The 17,197-nt window shown below is 42.4% G+C and overlaps 1 protein-coding gene across 2 annotated transcripts in view; it reads left to right on the top strand.

Moving 5' to 3' along the window:
* Positions 1-363: 363 nt before the first annotated feature.
* Positions 364-17,197, top strand: part of CCDC47 (coiled-coil domain containing 47) — a 45,480-nt gene continuing 28,646 nt past the window's right edge. For both annotated transcript variants that reach the window (XM_077315527.1, XM_077315526.1), the window contains exons 1-7: positions 364-526; positions 3,102-3,364; positions 6,601-6,708; positions 10,984-11,158; positions 12,296-12,417; positions 13,960-14,025; positions 16,412-16,513. In XM_077315527.1, coding sequence (XP_077171642.1) covers positions 3,107-3,364; positions 6,601-6,708; positions 10,984-11,158; positions 12,296-12,417; positions 13,960-14,025; positions 16,412-16,513 — 831 coding nt within the window. In that variant the 5' untranslated portion in view covers positions 364-526; positions 3,102-3,106. The remainder of the gene's footprint in view (positions 527-3,101; positions 3,365-6,600; positions 6,709-10,983; positions 11,159-12,295; positions 12,418-13,959; positions 14,026-16,411; positions 16,514-17,197) is intronic.

Below are 17,197 nucleotides of genomic sequence, written 5' to 3' on the forward strand. Positions count from 1 at the left end.
ACATTAATTTTAAAAATGAAGCAGGAAAAACACCTTCCCCCCAATTTTTATAACATCTGCCCTCAGGAAAGGATTTACAGAATTCGAAGACCTGCTTAATGCTTTGTTGTCATTTGAGTAAGCCTCAACATTAGAAGATTTGTGTTTCTTTTGTTTGGAAGTTTGTGCGCTATTCTCCTTTAGGGACTGCGCTGCAATATATTGAGATGGAACAACATCTCTCTGGTCATCTCAGCACTCCTATCACTGGCTTCGGAGCCGAGGAAAGAAAACATTTATCTCCTAAAAACAAACCCACTAAAATAGCAGGAGAAAAGCAACGGGGTGGGTCCTGCTTCTCCTCTCCACGATCTCGCCCCTCCCTTCCCCCCTTTCCATTCAGCCTCTGGGCGCCTGCGTGGACTTACGCAATCCACTTACTTTTACGAGGAAGAAGGCCTTGGAGAAAGGCAAAAGCGAGTGGAAATTCAGCAGGGAAGGGAGGTGGGCCTTGGAGGGAACGGCGTTGTCGTAGCGTTACACTCAGGTGAGGGGGGGTGTCGAGGCGTTGGGGGGGGGGGGTGCCGGTACCGCTGGGAGGTTTACATTGCTGAAAGAGACTAGCTTTCCCGTTCTCTCTTTCAACTGAAGCTTGTGTATAATTGAAACAGCCCCCCCCTCCCCGTCTTCCATGTTTTCTTTAATTTGAGGTCGTTATTGGGGCGGGAGAACGAATAGGGACCCCACCAAGACCAACTTCCTTTTTTCTCCCAAAGCTGAGGAGATTTGGGGGGGGGGGTCGGATGTATAAAGAATCAAAGTTTCATATTTGTTAGTCCCAAACTTGTGGTTAAAGGTAATGATTGTTTTCCTTTCACACATCCTTTGTGAAGGTGTGGGCCATTCTTGTGCACTTCACAGCGCAATCCTAAACAGAATTGCCATCTTCGCACTCTGCTGAGGTTACTAGGTTTAGAAGAGCTTAATTATACTTAGCGTGGAGCGGTTCCTTCCTTCCGGTGTTTAATTTGTTTTGTTTTCACTGGATGGATGGGGGCCAGTTTTTGAAGAAAGGAATTCCAATTCCTGTGTCTTTCTGTGATCAAAATCTTGCAGTAATCAGGCATGTGGTATTCTTGTAGCCTTGGCTTATGTTAGAAAATGTCAGCCCACTGGATCTCGTGTGCTTGGAAATTTGACACTGGCACTTCTTTCCACACCAGTTTTAAACCGAGGCTGTGTGTTCACTTTCAGTGTCCTCTTAAACAGAGTTATACCTTTCTGTGTCTATGGAAGTTAGTGAGTTAAGTGGGGTATAATGATGCTTAGGATAATATGGTTAATGTGGGTAAGTGATCTGATAGAAATATAAGACATAAAAAAAATAAAACTCTTCACTGCATTTTATTCAGACTTAGAATTTTAAAGAATGGTAAATTTCCCTTAGTGTATAGGCTTATGCTATTGAAGCAGAATAGCAGTGTACATTCACACAAATGTCTAACGTTGGTGGGGACAACAGAGATATTTGGTATATTTAGAATAGGTAGAGTCAGGACATTTTCGCACACACTAAAAATAGTGTTACGCCAGCTGAACGGTGTAGTGTTAAACATTGTCATGCCTCCCGGCCACTCCTCATCTTTTTGCTATCTAGCTTTAGTCTGCCACCATTTCGCGCTTCACGCCCTCCACAAGCACTGCTGGAAATGGAGGAATCATCATAGAATAATAGAGTTAGAAGGGACCTCCCAAACCGGAATTTGGCCGTATTGTATGGACAGAGACTGTTTCCGCAGTAGCGATATATTGTTCATATTTGCATTTTAAAGGGTCGTCTTTTTCATCTGTTTCTGCACTAAATATGGTTCTTCAATCATAATCACAAATTGCCCCTCACTTGCCCTGCAGCAAAGGAATCCCAGAAAACCAGAGTTATTATTTTCAAGCAGGGTCTAAGGCTGTCCAATGTGGAAATGCAATTGTTTTTTTTTCCTGCACCCACCACTTTGAATCATTTGCGAATGGCACCTCCCTTACTGTCATCCTTCCCCCCTTTCCTTCCCCTCTCTACCTCCTTTCTGAAAAATCTGCCTTTTGTTTACAGCTCTTTGGAGGATTGTGCTGAAAGTTACGGTTTGGCCTTGTTTCTCTTTTCTAAGCTTGTCTGTTCTTGTGTGTAAAAATGAAGATGATAGGTGGGACAGAGAAATGGTCTGGTTGCTGCTTCTAATCTTAGACTGCATAACCTAAATGGCATCCCTTTTTAGGGGCTGCTCCTTGTGGCTGTGAGCTACGGAAAGGTTTGATTTTATAAGCAGCGAGTATTGATAGTAGGTCATCACAGCTTTATAAGTGTAAAAGGAGGTTGTTGCAGGTGGAATTGTAATTTCAAGATTTGCAGCTGGAACACTTTCTTATTTACTGTCTAGGGCAGTGGTTCTCTACCTTGGGGTCAGGACCCAAATTGGGGTCGCCTGGCCCCTTCCTCGGGGTCGCCAGGTTGGTGGCTGCCGCCATGGCAGCAGCAGGTGACTGCAGCGGGTGGTGGTGGCAGGCGGAGGTAGGTAGACAACAGGTGGCGCAGCCGCTGCCACCACAGCTGCTTGCTGGAAGAAGGTAGATAGCCTTTGATCTCTAATAGCAGCATTTTGGTTTCTCTTTGTAAAGTACACTGAATTCTAGGGGATTGATTGGCTGTTTAACAAAGGATTATCATTGGCTGTATTTGGTTGTGACGTAGTCTACTGATGTAACATAATTGATTTTTGCTATATATTTCCTGTCATGTAAGAAGATCTCAGTCTGACGAAAAGTGCATGCACTCGAAAGCTCACACCTTGAATAAATCTTTGTTAGTCTTAAAGGTGCTACTGGACTCTGATTTTATTGTGCTACTTCAGACCAACACAGCTACTCATTTGAATCTAACAATATATCTATAACAATTCCAACAGTAAATATAAGTTTAACAGGTTACCATAATTAATTCATGGTATATATTGTCTATTATATTGCCTTAGAAAAGTGAGTTGCCTATCTCCGCAGTGTTGCCATAAGGAGAAAATAAAATTGTGCTTTTGTAGTCTGAAGATGTTGGTGTGTGTTTTTTCTTTCTCCAGTAACGATGAGAACTGAAGGCTTCCTAGTGGTTGTTCTCTTAATCCCCTGGGGTATTTCTCTGGCAAAGTTTGATGAATTTGACAATGGTGACGACATTGTGGAATATGACGATAACGACTTTGCTGAATTTGAAGATGTGATTGAAGATACTGTGACAGAATCTCCCCAGAGGATTGTCACAACAGAGGATGATGAGGAGGAGGCCACCATTGAGCTTGAAGATCAAGATGAAAGTCTTGACTTTGAAGATGCAGATGCACAGGTGATGTTTGATAACCTAGAACAAGGGAAGAATGCTGAAATAAGAGCAATGGGGTTTGGCTCAACTTCTATCCAGATCAATTTAAGTTTAGATTCTGTATAATATGTGTGATAACGTATAGAATACAGGCTTGTTCCAGAGTCCTGCAGGGATTTGCACATACACACATTAATCTGTAAGTACCCTGGTATATATACTTAGGGTTCTGCATGCATTCCCAATTTCCTTAATCTTTGTACAGTGGGCTTTCCCAAAACTCAGTGTACCCAATCTGCAATGTGCATGAACATGGATTGCTTCCACCAGTCAGAGTGTTATGTAAGTGTCCATCTAGCATGTTCTAGCTCCTGGCTATATTTTTGACATATTCGTAGTTCTATTGAGTTCTCACCTTTGTTAACATTATCTATCTTCTACTTTACCTAAGCTCATATTTGTAAAATAAGCACCTATATTCTTAAGGGTGTCATTCCCCATGTAGACTAAGCTGTTGCTTATAAAAGCTTGGGTTATAGAATCATAGAGTTGGAAGGGACTTTCAGGGTCATCTAATCCAACCCCCTGCACCATGCACGAACTCTACAACTACCTGGCTACCCACAGGGACCCTAATTTCATGCCCCAGTGATCCCCCCACCAAAAATCTCCAGAATTCAGCCTGGCCTGGAAGAAATTCACGTACCATCCTTCGGGGGGTGATCAACAGTTCCTTGGATATTCAAGGAAGAACCACAAGAGACAAACACTGACACGTCCCTTCCTACCCACTCACTCACAATCTGCCTTTCATAAAATCAGCATTTCTGTCAGATGACCATCTAGCCTCTGCTTAAAAACCTCTAAAGAAGGAGAACCCACAACTTCCCAAGGAAGCCTGTTCCACTGACGAACCGCTCTAATTGTTAAGAATTTCTTCCGGATGTTTAGTCAAAAATTCTTTTGAATTAATTTCAACTTATTGGTTCTGGTCCAAATTTCTTGAGTAACAGAAAACAACTCTGCTCCATCTTCTTTATGACATCCCTTCAAGTAGTTGAAGATGATTATCATATCACCTCTTAGTTGTCTTCTCTCCAGTCTAAACAGACCAAGCTCCCTCAACCTTTCCTCATACAATTTTCTTTCCAAACCCCTCACCATCATTGTTGTCCTCCTTTGGTCTCACTCCAGTTTCTCTACATCTTCCTTCAGTTGTGGTGCCCAAGTGAGGTCTTACCAGAGCAGTAAAACAGTAATATCACCTCCCATGATCTGGACAGTATACTTTAATGCAGCCCCGAATCCCATCAATCTCTATAGATGTCAAACTGATGGGTCGGTAGTTACCTGGGTCCTACTTTTTCCTCTTCTTGAAGATGGGGACAACATTTGCCTGTTTCCAATCTTCTGCCACTTCACGTTATCCAAGAATTGTCAAAAATAATGAACAGAGGCTTACAAATTACATTTGCAATCTCTTTTTTTAGGGCTCTTGGATGCAGTTTGTCTGGCCTAGAGGATTTGTTTTCATTTAAAGAAACTAGTGTTCCTGGACTGCCTCTACAGTGATCATAGGCCACAATTCCCATTCCATATCACGTGAAATTATTTTGCCATTTTGAGCACGATTCCCCTTGCGAGAGATGACTGAGGATAAGTAGGAAATGAGCAGCTCAGCCTCTCTTACATGTTACAATGTCACTTCCTTGTCCCTGCAATGGTCTTGCCATGTCCTTATTTTCTTCTTTAAAAATAACTAAAAAAACTTTTTTGTTGCTGTTCTTAGCATTTCTTGCTAGCCTAAGCTCATACTGAGCTTTAGCTTTTCTAGCACTCTCCCTACATGTATTTATTTTTTTTATATTCCTCCTTGGTTATGGTTATAAGGTCCTTCTAAATGAGTCTTTTTTATTACTCAGTTCTTTTGAAAGCTGTTTATAGAGCCATCCTAGTTTCTCTAGCTTCCTCCCAGTTTTCCTTCTCAAGGGAATTCTCTTTGATTGTGCCTTTAGTATTTCACTTTTGAGAAACTCCCAACCTTCTTGGACTTCCATCTCTTGAAGTTTTTCTGACCAAAGGATTCCAGCATAACTTAAAGGTTGTTCAAAATTTTTCTCCTGAAGTCCAGCCTGTATGTGTGACGATGTATCGCTTTTGTCTTCCCAAAGATCATAGTCCAAAATCACATGGTCACTACTACCAAGTGCACCCACAACTGGTTCTTCCGTGTTGGTGAGAATCAAGTGAAAAATAGTAGACAAATTAGTCTTTGTTAGAAAGCTCTCTGTCTTGGAACTACTGGAGGCCATCTTTAGAGCAACAAAAATTAGTGGGACAACCAAGCTTTAAAATGTGTGCACACATTTATTGACTATTGGAGCACTGAATAATAGGTTTCCCTGGAGATCCAATGTGACAGGAGCAAGCAACTCCCAGGTGTATGCCAGCAGCCGTACACTAGACGATTTTGTTTGGCACTCAGGGCTGGATCTCTGCACAGGCATCCAAGGCACTGAAAACACTGTTTGGCTCCAGGGGTGCAGGAGAAGGCAACAGGTATGCCTTCTGTTTATTGTCACTTCCCTGATTGCATAATGTAAATCCCTGAGATGTGGGTTGTTCTGCTGGTTTCTGGTTTGGTTCCACTGTGTCTTCAAGTACAACCTTTGTCCCTTATCTCACACCTCAGTGTGTTTGATGCCTCACCAATATCTTTACAGATCAATATAAATCTAATAATAATCATAATAATAATGCCGCCCCCCCCAAGTACTTGGGCCAAAAAGGTTGCTCACCCCTGATTTATGATGATACCAAATGGTTGTGATATAGCACTGTAAATACTGCAGTAGCTGAAAAGAATCAGCGAAGATCTGAAACATCTCTGGTTCATGCCTCATCTTAAAGTGACATGACTAGATGGCCTTAGGCAAGACCATTCTCTTTCAGTCTCAGGCTCCCTGCTTGCAATATAATACTGGTTCATGTGTAATGAATCTGTTGTAAGGGTTCATGTGAGGACATGAATTGGGTCCCAGTGTTCTGTTCCATTCACCATTGAGCCTTCCTGTAGAGGAAAACTCCACTGTTGGCAGAATGAAACATTTGGTTCTAACCCATTGTATCTATAATGATTTGAATCCTGAAAGAACTATAAAAATGCTGAGAGTTATAAAGTGCCAGGGTAAATGAGCTCTATGCTTGTAGAAGCCTGTATTACTGAAACATCCGACACTTAAGCACCTTGTACTTTATAGGAAGGTGATACAGAGAGTGAGCCATACGACGATGAAGAATTTGAAGGTTATGAAGAGAAACCTGATACATCTCCTGGCAAAAATGAAGATCTTATAAAAATTATTACTGTAAGTGCCCATGGTGATGTGTTTACATTTCTCTTAATTGTACTAGGTCATAGTGTGTGTGTGTCAAAAGAATGCTAGTCTAAATCAATATCAGTGTAAATCATTTTACATAGAATCCTTCTAGCTGAGTACTTTGCCTTAAGTTGAGGCCATCCTTGCCAACCTATACAAAACCGGCAAGGACCCCCACCTTCCCAGAAGCTCAGAAGATATTTCACTGGCCCCGACGGATGAGAGGATTAGCTCTTCTACTTCGCAATGTATTTGGACGATGAGACGTGTGCTGGTAATTGGTTCTTCCTGTTAATGTCCAAGGCTTATGAAGAGAAAGAAAAATAATGCAGATAAATGACTGGCTATGTCATTGGCGTCATTGGAAAAGTCATGTTGCCATGATGAGGCTCTTCTGTTGGGAGATGGTTTTGTATCTTATCAGGGTGGGGAGAAATGTCCTTGTAAAGAGGGCGTTAAACTAAGTCCAATGGGGGAGCGAGATATACACCCAAAGACTATTTCAATGATGATGACTGTAGATGGGATATTTAAAAACACTGCATATTTAAAGGGAATGGCACATATGCAGGGAACTATTAACTTAGTTCAAAACTAAAACCCTGAAGGATTACAGTATCTCTACACTAATGCACAGAGTATAGGAAACAAGCAGGAAGAAGTCCTAATAAAGTAAGGGGACTATGATTTTACTAGAATTAAAGCCCGTTGTAGCTGATACAATAGGCACTAGCAGGGGGGAAGGGAGGAAAATAGCAAAGAGTGAGGGAGATAGAAAGGAAGAGAGTGATTAAGATAAAGAGAGCTTGACATTGGGAAGAGGAAGGAGAGGGGTTATCCAGTCTGTAATAATTTTCTCTTATTAGTCGCTAATGTAAATTTTATATCTCTTTTCCATACCATCTCCCATTGCTCAAGATTAATACTATGCCCTATATTTTGTGTTCAGCAAATCATTGATTCTTTTATGACTTCCTTCTCAGTGTCTTTTTTAGTAACATGTTATAGATCTTTGCTATTAATTTCTCTTCTTGTTCATATATACACAGATCAGTCTCATTCTTTAAATTTTCAAACTGATAAATCTGTCTGTCAGTTTTAATAATTCTCATATAATTTTCTAAATCAGCGGTCCTCAACCTTTTGATGGTTGAGGACCACCTCCGGGGTTGAGGAAGAGCCGGTGGCCCGGGCACCGCACACGCATGTTAGCGCCCCTTGGTGGTGAAAACGCGCATGCGTGGAGCTGCCGCGCATGTGCATTTTCACTACCAGGGGCGCTAACGCGCATGCGCGGCAGCTCTGCGCATACACGTTTGTGTCTGCGTGCGTGCCAGCGGCTGCGCCTGCCTCTTCCCCCCCCCCCTCTAGCAGCAAGAAGCTAGCTGGGCTGCGAATGAAGCGGCAATGAGGTTGGGTGGGGGAGGCAAAGGGTCCAGGGGTGGCCTGGCCCCCCCTTCTCCCAGGGGCGGACAGCAGCGAAATGGCAGCTGACAGCCAAAGGCGGGCCAGGTTGGAGGGTAGGCAGGTTGGGAGGCGGGCTGACAAGCGGAGGGCCCAATTGTTGCCCCCCCATCCCGGACTGAGCACTCCAACACAGCCCTTAGCCTTATCTTTATACCGCTTCCACTGAGCGGTATAAAGATGGGTTTTTAACCCTAGCCTACACCCCAGCGACCTGAGGGATGGGATGGAGGTTAGAAGGGGTTTGAATGTTCCCATTGGCTGTTCCCATTGGCTGCAAAGGAAAGGACACGCAGTAATGAGTTTAAACTACAAGTACAACGATACAGGCTAGATATCAGGAAAAAAATTTTCACAGTCAGCAGTGGAATAGGCTGCCAAAGGAGGTGGTGAGTTCCCCCTCACTGGCAGTTTTCAAGCAAAGGTTGGATATACACTTTTCTTGGATACTTTGGGCTGATCCTGCGTTGAGCAGGGGGTTGGACTAGATGCCCTGTATGACCCCTTCCGATTCTATGATTCTAATGTAACCATGTTCCATGTCCCTTCTCTCATTCCCACCTTTTCCCACTGTCATCTCTGCCTTTTCCCCTTATGATCGGGATCCCTGATTTCTTTGGGCTGGTGATATTACTCGCTCCATTTTGCCTGCTTTTTCCAGGCAATCCGTGTTTGGTGTTATTTGATTCTTCTTCTGTGGCCTAACTTCCCTTTTGGCTTGCATCGGTTGATTTTTTTGTTGTTGTTGTTGATTTGGTTCCTAGAGCATGAATCTGTATCCTTGTTACTTGCTTAAGAGGGTAGGGTTGGGATAGTTTCTTTCCTGGGGGAGCCCCAAATGTCTGTTATGGCATCTCAGGGCTACCTAGTCCATTGTTGGGGAACTGCCATCTATTGCACACTGGGTTGTTTGAGGGAAGGTGGCGGTTAAGATGGCTTTGGGTGCTTGTTATATTTCCATTTCTGGTTTAGGTTGAAGTGGTTTTGGGTTGGTTAAATTGTCTTTGTCTAGTTTCTTGGGGGAATGTGTGTTGAGATAATTTAGGAACAGTTTAATCTTAATTGTGCATGGGTGTGGTCTAATTGTAATTTGGTATTCCTAGGTGGGTTAATATCATCAGTCATAATTAATGGGTTAACTAATTGATCTGTTAAATAATTAGTTGGTTGTTCTAGGTTAATGGACTAATTGATTTGAGTTATTAGGGGGTGTTTTTGGTGGAATATTCCTTTTTTGGGGTACTTTGAAATTGATTAAACCAGAAACTGTCTTGGCTGGGGGGAGGGTGGTATGTTGAAATATTGGGCTGTTAGATTTTACTGCCCATTACTGCTAGATTTTACTGCCCAGTTGCCCATGAGAATTCGTGACCTTGATTAATGGTTTGGAGTTCCTTTGCATTTCCCCTCCTTCACTGGAATTCTGTTTCCCTTGGGTTGGTTTTGGCCCCTTCATTTTGTTTGTTGAGCCCCCTTCCATAGACTCTGTTCTTAGCTATAAAAGGTGTTCTGGAACAAGTCAAAATAAATCAATTTTAATTAAATGAAATAAGATGAAAGTACTCTGCTTACTGTAGAGGTGGGCCTATTTTGGCATGGATGGGCCTATTTTGATTTGCCATACTTTTTGTGCCAACAGAAAAAAGGTAACCTGTCCCAGGCTATCAAAATCTATATAATATTTATACAATACACATTGATAAGATATTGAATCAAACATCAAAATGTGTCTTTTCTGTATTTTAATAATTAATGAAGCAACCAAAATGGACTCTAGATTTGTGCTGTTATATGAGTAGAATTTATGCTTTAACTTTGAGTTGGATATATAGTAAAAAGATATGATTGTCAGCAATACAGAAGAGGATAAATATTGGAATATTGGAAACTTGCAAGGATAATTTTGACAATTATAAAAGGAAACAAAGGGTGCCATATAGACGATGGAGCAGAGTTGTTCTCTCTTGCCCCGGAGGGACGGACCAGAACCAATGGGATGAAATTAATTCAAAAGAAATTCCATCTAAACATCCGGAAGAAGTTCCTGACAGTTAGAGCGGTTTCTCAGTAGAACAGGCTTCCTCGGGAGGTGGTGGGTTTTCCATCTTTGGAAATTTTTAAACAGAGGCTGACATCTGACAGAGAGAAGGCTCAAGGGGGTGACAGGTTACAGTGGATGAGCGATTGGGATGTGAGTGTCCTGTATAGTGCAGGGGGTTGGACTAGATGACCCATGAGGTCCCTTCCAACTCAATTATTCTATGATTCTAACCACTGACGAAAATTCAACATTGAAAACAGCACAAATCTAGAGCGTTTTGGTTGCTTCATTATGTAATTATTAAAATAGAGATAGGACACATTTTGATAGTGGGGACTGGACTATTTTCCATTTCTCCCCCCCACCCCCCCTCAGAATTCTATCAATAAGCCACCCCCCTCAGGATCTCATCAATAAGCCCTGGACCTGTTTGTATTACTATATTGTTATACTGTTATATTGTGCTGTTATTTGGTTACAATTATTAGTTATCAGTTATACATGTTTTACAGACTGTTTTATGTATTGTTCTCTGTTATGATGTAAACCGCCCTGAGCCTCCGGAGAGGGCGGTATATAAGTATGATAAATAAATAATAAATAAATAAATGTTATCTTTTTTATGTTGGTACACTTTGTGCCTGGCATTTTAATTCTAAATTAGATTATAACATTCGGAGATACAACTTGCATCGCATAACTGATTATTCCCCCCCTCCAAAAAAGAAAACTAAAACAAAGTCCAAACCCAAATGCAGGTTCCTGCCCACCTCCAAAACAGCTGGGAAAGTTATTACATGGAAATTTTGATGGTGACGGGTCTTCTTGCCTACATCATGAACTACATCATTGGGAAGAATAAGAACAATCGTCTGGCTCAATCCTGGTTCAGTAGTCACCGGGAGCTGCTGGAGAGTAATTTTTCACTTGTTGGTAAGTGGTTTTTTCACCTGCCAGTTCCCCAGTTAGTACAGTGATGTTCTGAGGGAAGAGACGTTTCCTCTGATAATATTTAGCAGTGCAGAGGTAAAGTGAAAGTTTTTGGGAAACCTTTATGCACATAGCATTTTTTTGTTCTTGTGAACATGCTGACAGGAGTATTTATTTGCATTTGAGTGCTTTTTAAAGATATACTCTTGAATTATACGTGTGGAGAAAATCAGATAGAGAAGTCTCGTGGATCTGTGGTATTCTAATTGTCTGTGCTTGCACTGCTTTGTTAGGCTTTGTTCCTCTGTTTGTTAGTGTAGAGAGAACAAGTATTTTGCGAAAGCTCAAAGAGACAGGAGGAAGGCAGGTATGCTTGATGAATACAATCTTTTCCTGAGAAGGAGTGTCCAGTCCACCATTTCCCCTCAGGACAGACATGTTCAGTGTACTTATTTCTGTGCTAAGTATCCTGCCATCCTCACTGAGACTCAAGGCAGATTCCACTATGTAAAACAATGCAGTCCACTTAGCATGAGACATCCAGGAAACTTGTAGTAGTACTAGGGTGGCTGATTTTCTGCATTGTTTCTATTTTTGTGTCATACCTATTGCATAAACAATCCCAAAATGAAATTATAAAAGTATAAAACAGCATGCAAATTAAATTCTGAGCATTAGGTAACGTGTCTGTTGCTTTATAGCTAAAGCTAAAACAGTTACTTCGTGTCCCATCCAAAAAATTGAAAATGCCTCCAGCTTGCCAGGTGAACAGAGCAAACGTACAAAACATAGAGGCAGAGGGAAATAAAGGGTGGTCGAAGCTAGCTGAAAAAGCCACTTAGCCACAACCAGTCATTATGGCCACATTTCTGGGAGCATGTTCCAAGCATAAGAGGATCATGCCACTCAGTTGTGACATGTGGCAAGTTTTGCTTCTTAAAAAAGATTAGTAGCCCTGGAGGAAAAAAGCCCACCTGGCTCTGAATGTTCTAGCTCAAGCTTCCATCCCAGATCTCTGTACGAAGGAGCATACAAAGGCCAGACAGCTCGTCTGTTTCTTTCAGCCATACCCATCCTTGCAGGGCCAGAGCAATCACAATATAGCAGGTTCCTGTTAATTCGCATGTGTTTCCATTCAAGGAGATGATGGCACGAATAAAGATGCCACAAGCACAGGCAAGCTCAACCAAGAAAACGAGCATATCTATAACCTCTGGTGCTCCGGCAGAGTGTGCTGTGAAGGCATGCTTATCCAGCTTAAGGTGAGATGAACGGGGATCTTCAGACATTGTGTTACTTTTTAAATAGCTGAAAGCTTCTCCAGGTAACTTTCTTTTTTCTGGAATGGCAGAACCCCAGTGCAGAAGAGGATCTTCACTTCATACTCCATGTGAACCTCCTTGAGCCTTAGGGGAGGGCAGTATATAAAAGTAATAAATAAAAATAATAAATAAATCTTGTGTATATCTTGTAATTCTCAATTCATTACTGAGTGTTATGGTCAAGGAGGAGAAAGCTTTCTCATTCATTATGTCCACTACAAAAGCAGGAGTGGGTCAGCTATGGCTTGATGGGGACTAGAGCAAGGACACAGAACTACATGTAAGTTGCATGGAAAACAGCCAGTTCAGGTCCCTGTTTCCATGGGAGGCGAAAGAGAAGGCTTCTATCCTGCAAGATTTTCAGCAGGATCATTCCCCGTTCCCACTTTGTGAAGACAGGATCAAGATCGTAGCAAGATAGGTGCTCAACTATAATCACCCTCTTCTCTCCCATGGAAGGAGAAGAAATAGGATCATATGTCATAATTTAACATAATTTAACAGCGGTAAAAAAGGCAAATGCCGTTTTGGGCTGTATCAACAGGGGCATCACATCAAAATCACAGGATGTCATAGTCCCATTGTATACGGCACTGGTCAGACCACACCTGGAGTACTGTGTGCAGTTCTGGAGGCCTCACTTCAAGAAGGATGTAGATAAAATTGAAAGGGTACAGAGGAGAGCGACGAGGATGATCTGGGGCCAAGGGACCAAGCCCTATGAAGATAGGTTGAGGAACTTGGGAATGTTCAGCCTGGAGAAAAGGAGGTTGAGGGGGGACATGATAGCCCTCTTTAAGTATTTGAAAGGTTGTCACTTGGAGGAGGGCAGGACGCTGTTCCTGCTGGCTGCAGAGGAGAGGACACGCAGTAATGGGTTTAAACTTCAGGTACAACGATATAGGCTAGATATCAGGAAAAAGTTTTTCACAGTCAGAGTAGTTCAGCAGTGGAATAGGCTGCCTAGGGAGGTGGTGAGCTCCCCCTCACTGGCCGTCTTCAAGCAAAGGTTGGATACACACTTTTCTTGGATGCTTTAGGATGCTTGAGGCTGATCCTGCATTGAGCAGGGGGTTGGACTAGATGGCCTGTATGGCCCCTTCCAACTCTTTGATTCTATGATTCTATGATTCTATGAACATGACTCTCCCCAAATTACTGGCTGTTTCATGTTCCATCTTAGGCTACCAACCTCCAGGTGGATCATGAAGTTTTCCTGGGATTACAATTAATGTCCAGACTACAGAGAAGGGCAGCATTGAAGGGTGGACTCTGAGGAATTACATCTCATTTGAATTCTATCCCTAAGCTCTGTCCTGATTCTTTTAGGATATGTTTTCTGCATGTATTTAACGTTTTGTAACATAGATGCCATCTTTATCTAGTTCTGGTGGAGCAGTGACAGTGAATCATTGGGCCTTTGGAAAGGTGGCAAGGCATGCTAAGTGTTATTTAACTGTGGTCCCAAATGTTCTATTTCAGTTTCTCAAGAGACAAGACCTGCTGAATGTGCTTGCTCGCATGATGAGACCAACCTGTGACCAAGTGGTAAGTGTTCAGTTTTACAGCCTAAGAGTAGTTTTGGGTGGTTTAAACTCATGATTGCTTTAGCCCAGTGAGCTGTGGCTGGCAGTGGCTTATTAAAGGTAAATGCTGGGCATGCTCTTGGGTATCCATAGCAGAACTAATAATTAATTAAAATGGCCAGGAAGAATGCAGGCTGTGACACCTAATGCACATAGTTTATTCTGCACAGCATTCTGGCCAAAAAATATTTGTTGACAAGTATAAGTGCAAAAAGGAAAAAAGTGGGAAAAAATAAAAATATATTAAGATATAAACATTTCACTATATGCTAGGAAAATATAGCAGAAAATAACTAACGATATCAACATTTATAAATTGTATGACTAAACAATGTGTATACAGAATTACAGTTTGACAATGAGTATGCAAAAATTAAAAGTTAACATTTATAAATTTTATTATTTAATACAGGAGCCTCTTGTGGCGCAGAGTGGTAAGGCAGCTGTCTGACAGCTTTGCCCATGAGGCTGGGAGTTCAATCCCAGCAGCCGGCTCTAGGTTGACTCAGCCTTCCATCCTTCCGAGGTCGGTAAAATGAGGACCCAGCTTGCTGGGGGGTAAACGGTAATGACTGGGGAAGGCACTGGCAAACCATCCCGTATTGAGTCTGCCAAGAAAACGCTAGAGGGCGTCACCCCAAGGGTCAGACATGACTCGGTGCTTGCACAGGGGATACCTTTACCTTTATTTAATACTCTAAGTCACCTTTTGTAGATCCTTATTTCGAACACTGTATATTTGGGGACAATATTTGACAACTTGTATAATAGAATCATAGCGTTGGTCATCTAATCCAATCCCCTGCACAATGCAGGAAGTCATAATTACCTGCCCACCCACAGTGACCCCAGTTCCATGCCCAAGTAATCCTCCCCATCAAAAATCTCCAGAATCCAGTCTGGCCTGGAGGAAATTCACCTACCATCCCACGGTGGCAATTAGCAATTCCTGGGTATGCAAGAGACAAACACTGAGACAAACACAAGAGACAAACACTGGAACATCCCTTCCTGCTCACAATCTGCCTCCATTCATAAAACCAGCATTTGTCAGATGACTATCTAGCCTGTGCTTAAGAAAAGGAGAACTCCCCAGTTCCCAAACTAGCCTGTTCCACTGAGGAACTACTCAACTACTCTGTCAGGAACTTCTTCCAGATGTTTGTCCAAGCATTTTTTTAAAAAAATTAAATTCAGCTCATTGATTCTGGCCTGCCCCTCTGCTCCATCTTCTATCAGCGGTCCCCAATGCCCCAGGCCAGAGACTGGTACTGGTCTGTGGATCAGTTGGTACCGGACTGTGGCTCCACCTCGTCCTCCTCCCTGGCTGCTGCCTCGGGAGCTGCCCTGCCACTCTGCCACTGGCTCACCTTTGGTGCTCTCCAGCAGCTGCCATAGCTGGGGCACCCCCTCAGAATTGGACTGCGCAGCTGCTGCTGGCAGCACCCCCCAGCCAGCGGTGGGAAGTCAGGGGCGCCGGTGGGAAAGCAATTAGAACAGTGGTTTAGGCGGCGGCGGCAGCATCCCTCGGCAAAAGACTACGCACCCCCCCCCCCCCGGGCCTCAGTAATATTGTCAAGCGTTGACCGGTCCCCGGTGATAAAAAGATGGGGAACATTGTTCTATAAGACAGCCCTTCAAGTGTTTGAAGATGGTTATCATATAACCTCTTAGTCACCTTCTCTCTAGGCTAAATACACTAAGCTCCCTCAGCCTTTCCTCACACTGTTGACTCATGTTCAGTGTATGCTCTACTAAGACCAATTATGCACGGCCCGGAACACTCGAGCTGGTAGTGACTGGGCACTTTATGAAATCCCCAGAAGATTATGAGCATTTTGCCAATGTGATACTATGACTACTACTGTGACAGTATATTGGAAGAGCAACCACTGATGAAGATAAAACAGAAAGCGGGTCACTTAACCTAGGATCCCGTTTTGGTTGACTCTTTATGTTTGATCATATGTTTGACCATTTAGACTTTATGATATAACCTTTTCATCTATAAACATAGAGAAGACTACTATGTGCCTCGTGATTTCCTTTTTTCTTCTGAGTTCACGTTGAGGAATCCACGGTTCTATATTTGTCTTAGTAGTTACAGCCATCCACTCTAGCTGCTCAAGGACAGATGGCCACTCTCTAGCCATTGCTTTCCAGTGCTGCTTCTGTCACCATATTTTTAGAAGGTCTCCAGAATAATTTTATCCTGCAGCCCTCACTAAACTTATCTTGGTATTGGCCACATGTCTGCTGGTGGTGGCAGAGCCTGTTTATCTCTTGGCTGTGTCATGAATGAATTATTTACTCTGTTTTACCAAACACTGCTTAATTCTGTCACTCAGCAAATAAAAGTGACAATGAATGACGAAGACATGGACACATATGTTTTTGCTGTGGGGACAAGAAAAGCCTTGGTTCGGCTTCAAAAGGAGATGCAGGATCTGGTATGTATGGCACTGTGAGTCACCTACAGTATATCACATATAACAAGTGTTGTCATAATGTTCCTTCTCGAAGCCAACAGTCTGCTTATAGGTATGGTTTTAGTCATTATACTCACTGACTGACAGGAGTAATTTATATAAATGCAAGATAGGGGAAAGCATAGTTATCCAGTAGTTCCTTTCTAAATAAAACTGATAACTGAGTTGGTTAGGTGGGTCACAGGTTATTAATAAGTGATAAATAGAATTTCCAGAGTATTCAGGTGCACTCTGGAGGTAATAAGTCTGAGGAAGGCAGCTGGTATGCCTTGAGGGAGACCCAAAATGTTTCTAATAAAGGTATTTTGGACAACTTCAAAACCTTTCCCTGCCAGGCTGATATTTCTGGATCATGCAAAAGTTGTGATACGATCTTACCCTGAAAGACCTTTAGTGTGGGAGCAACCAACTGGCCACCACTGACATAAAAGAATTCTACAATGGGACCAATTGAAGGACATGCCTGTAAGATGTTGGCATTTAAATATGCCTGCCATGACAATGAAGATTGAAATTTAATGCCAAGATATTTAAAAGAAGAGCATTGCTCAATTTCTCTGGAGTTAATAAACCAGCTAAATGTAGACCCATGGATGCCAGAAGAGATTATTTTTTTATTATTCACTGCACTAAGTAGACAGCCTA

This window comes from Paroedura picta, chromosome 16 (genome assembly GCF_049243985.1).
Source record: "Paroedura picta isolate Pp20150507F chromosome 16, Ppicta_v3.0, whole genome shotgun sequence".
In the NCBI taxonomy this organism is placed as follows: domain Eukaryota; kingdom Metazoa; phylum Chordata; class Lepidosauria; order Squamata; family Gekkonidae; genus Paroedura; species Paroedura picta.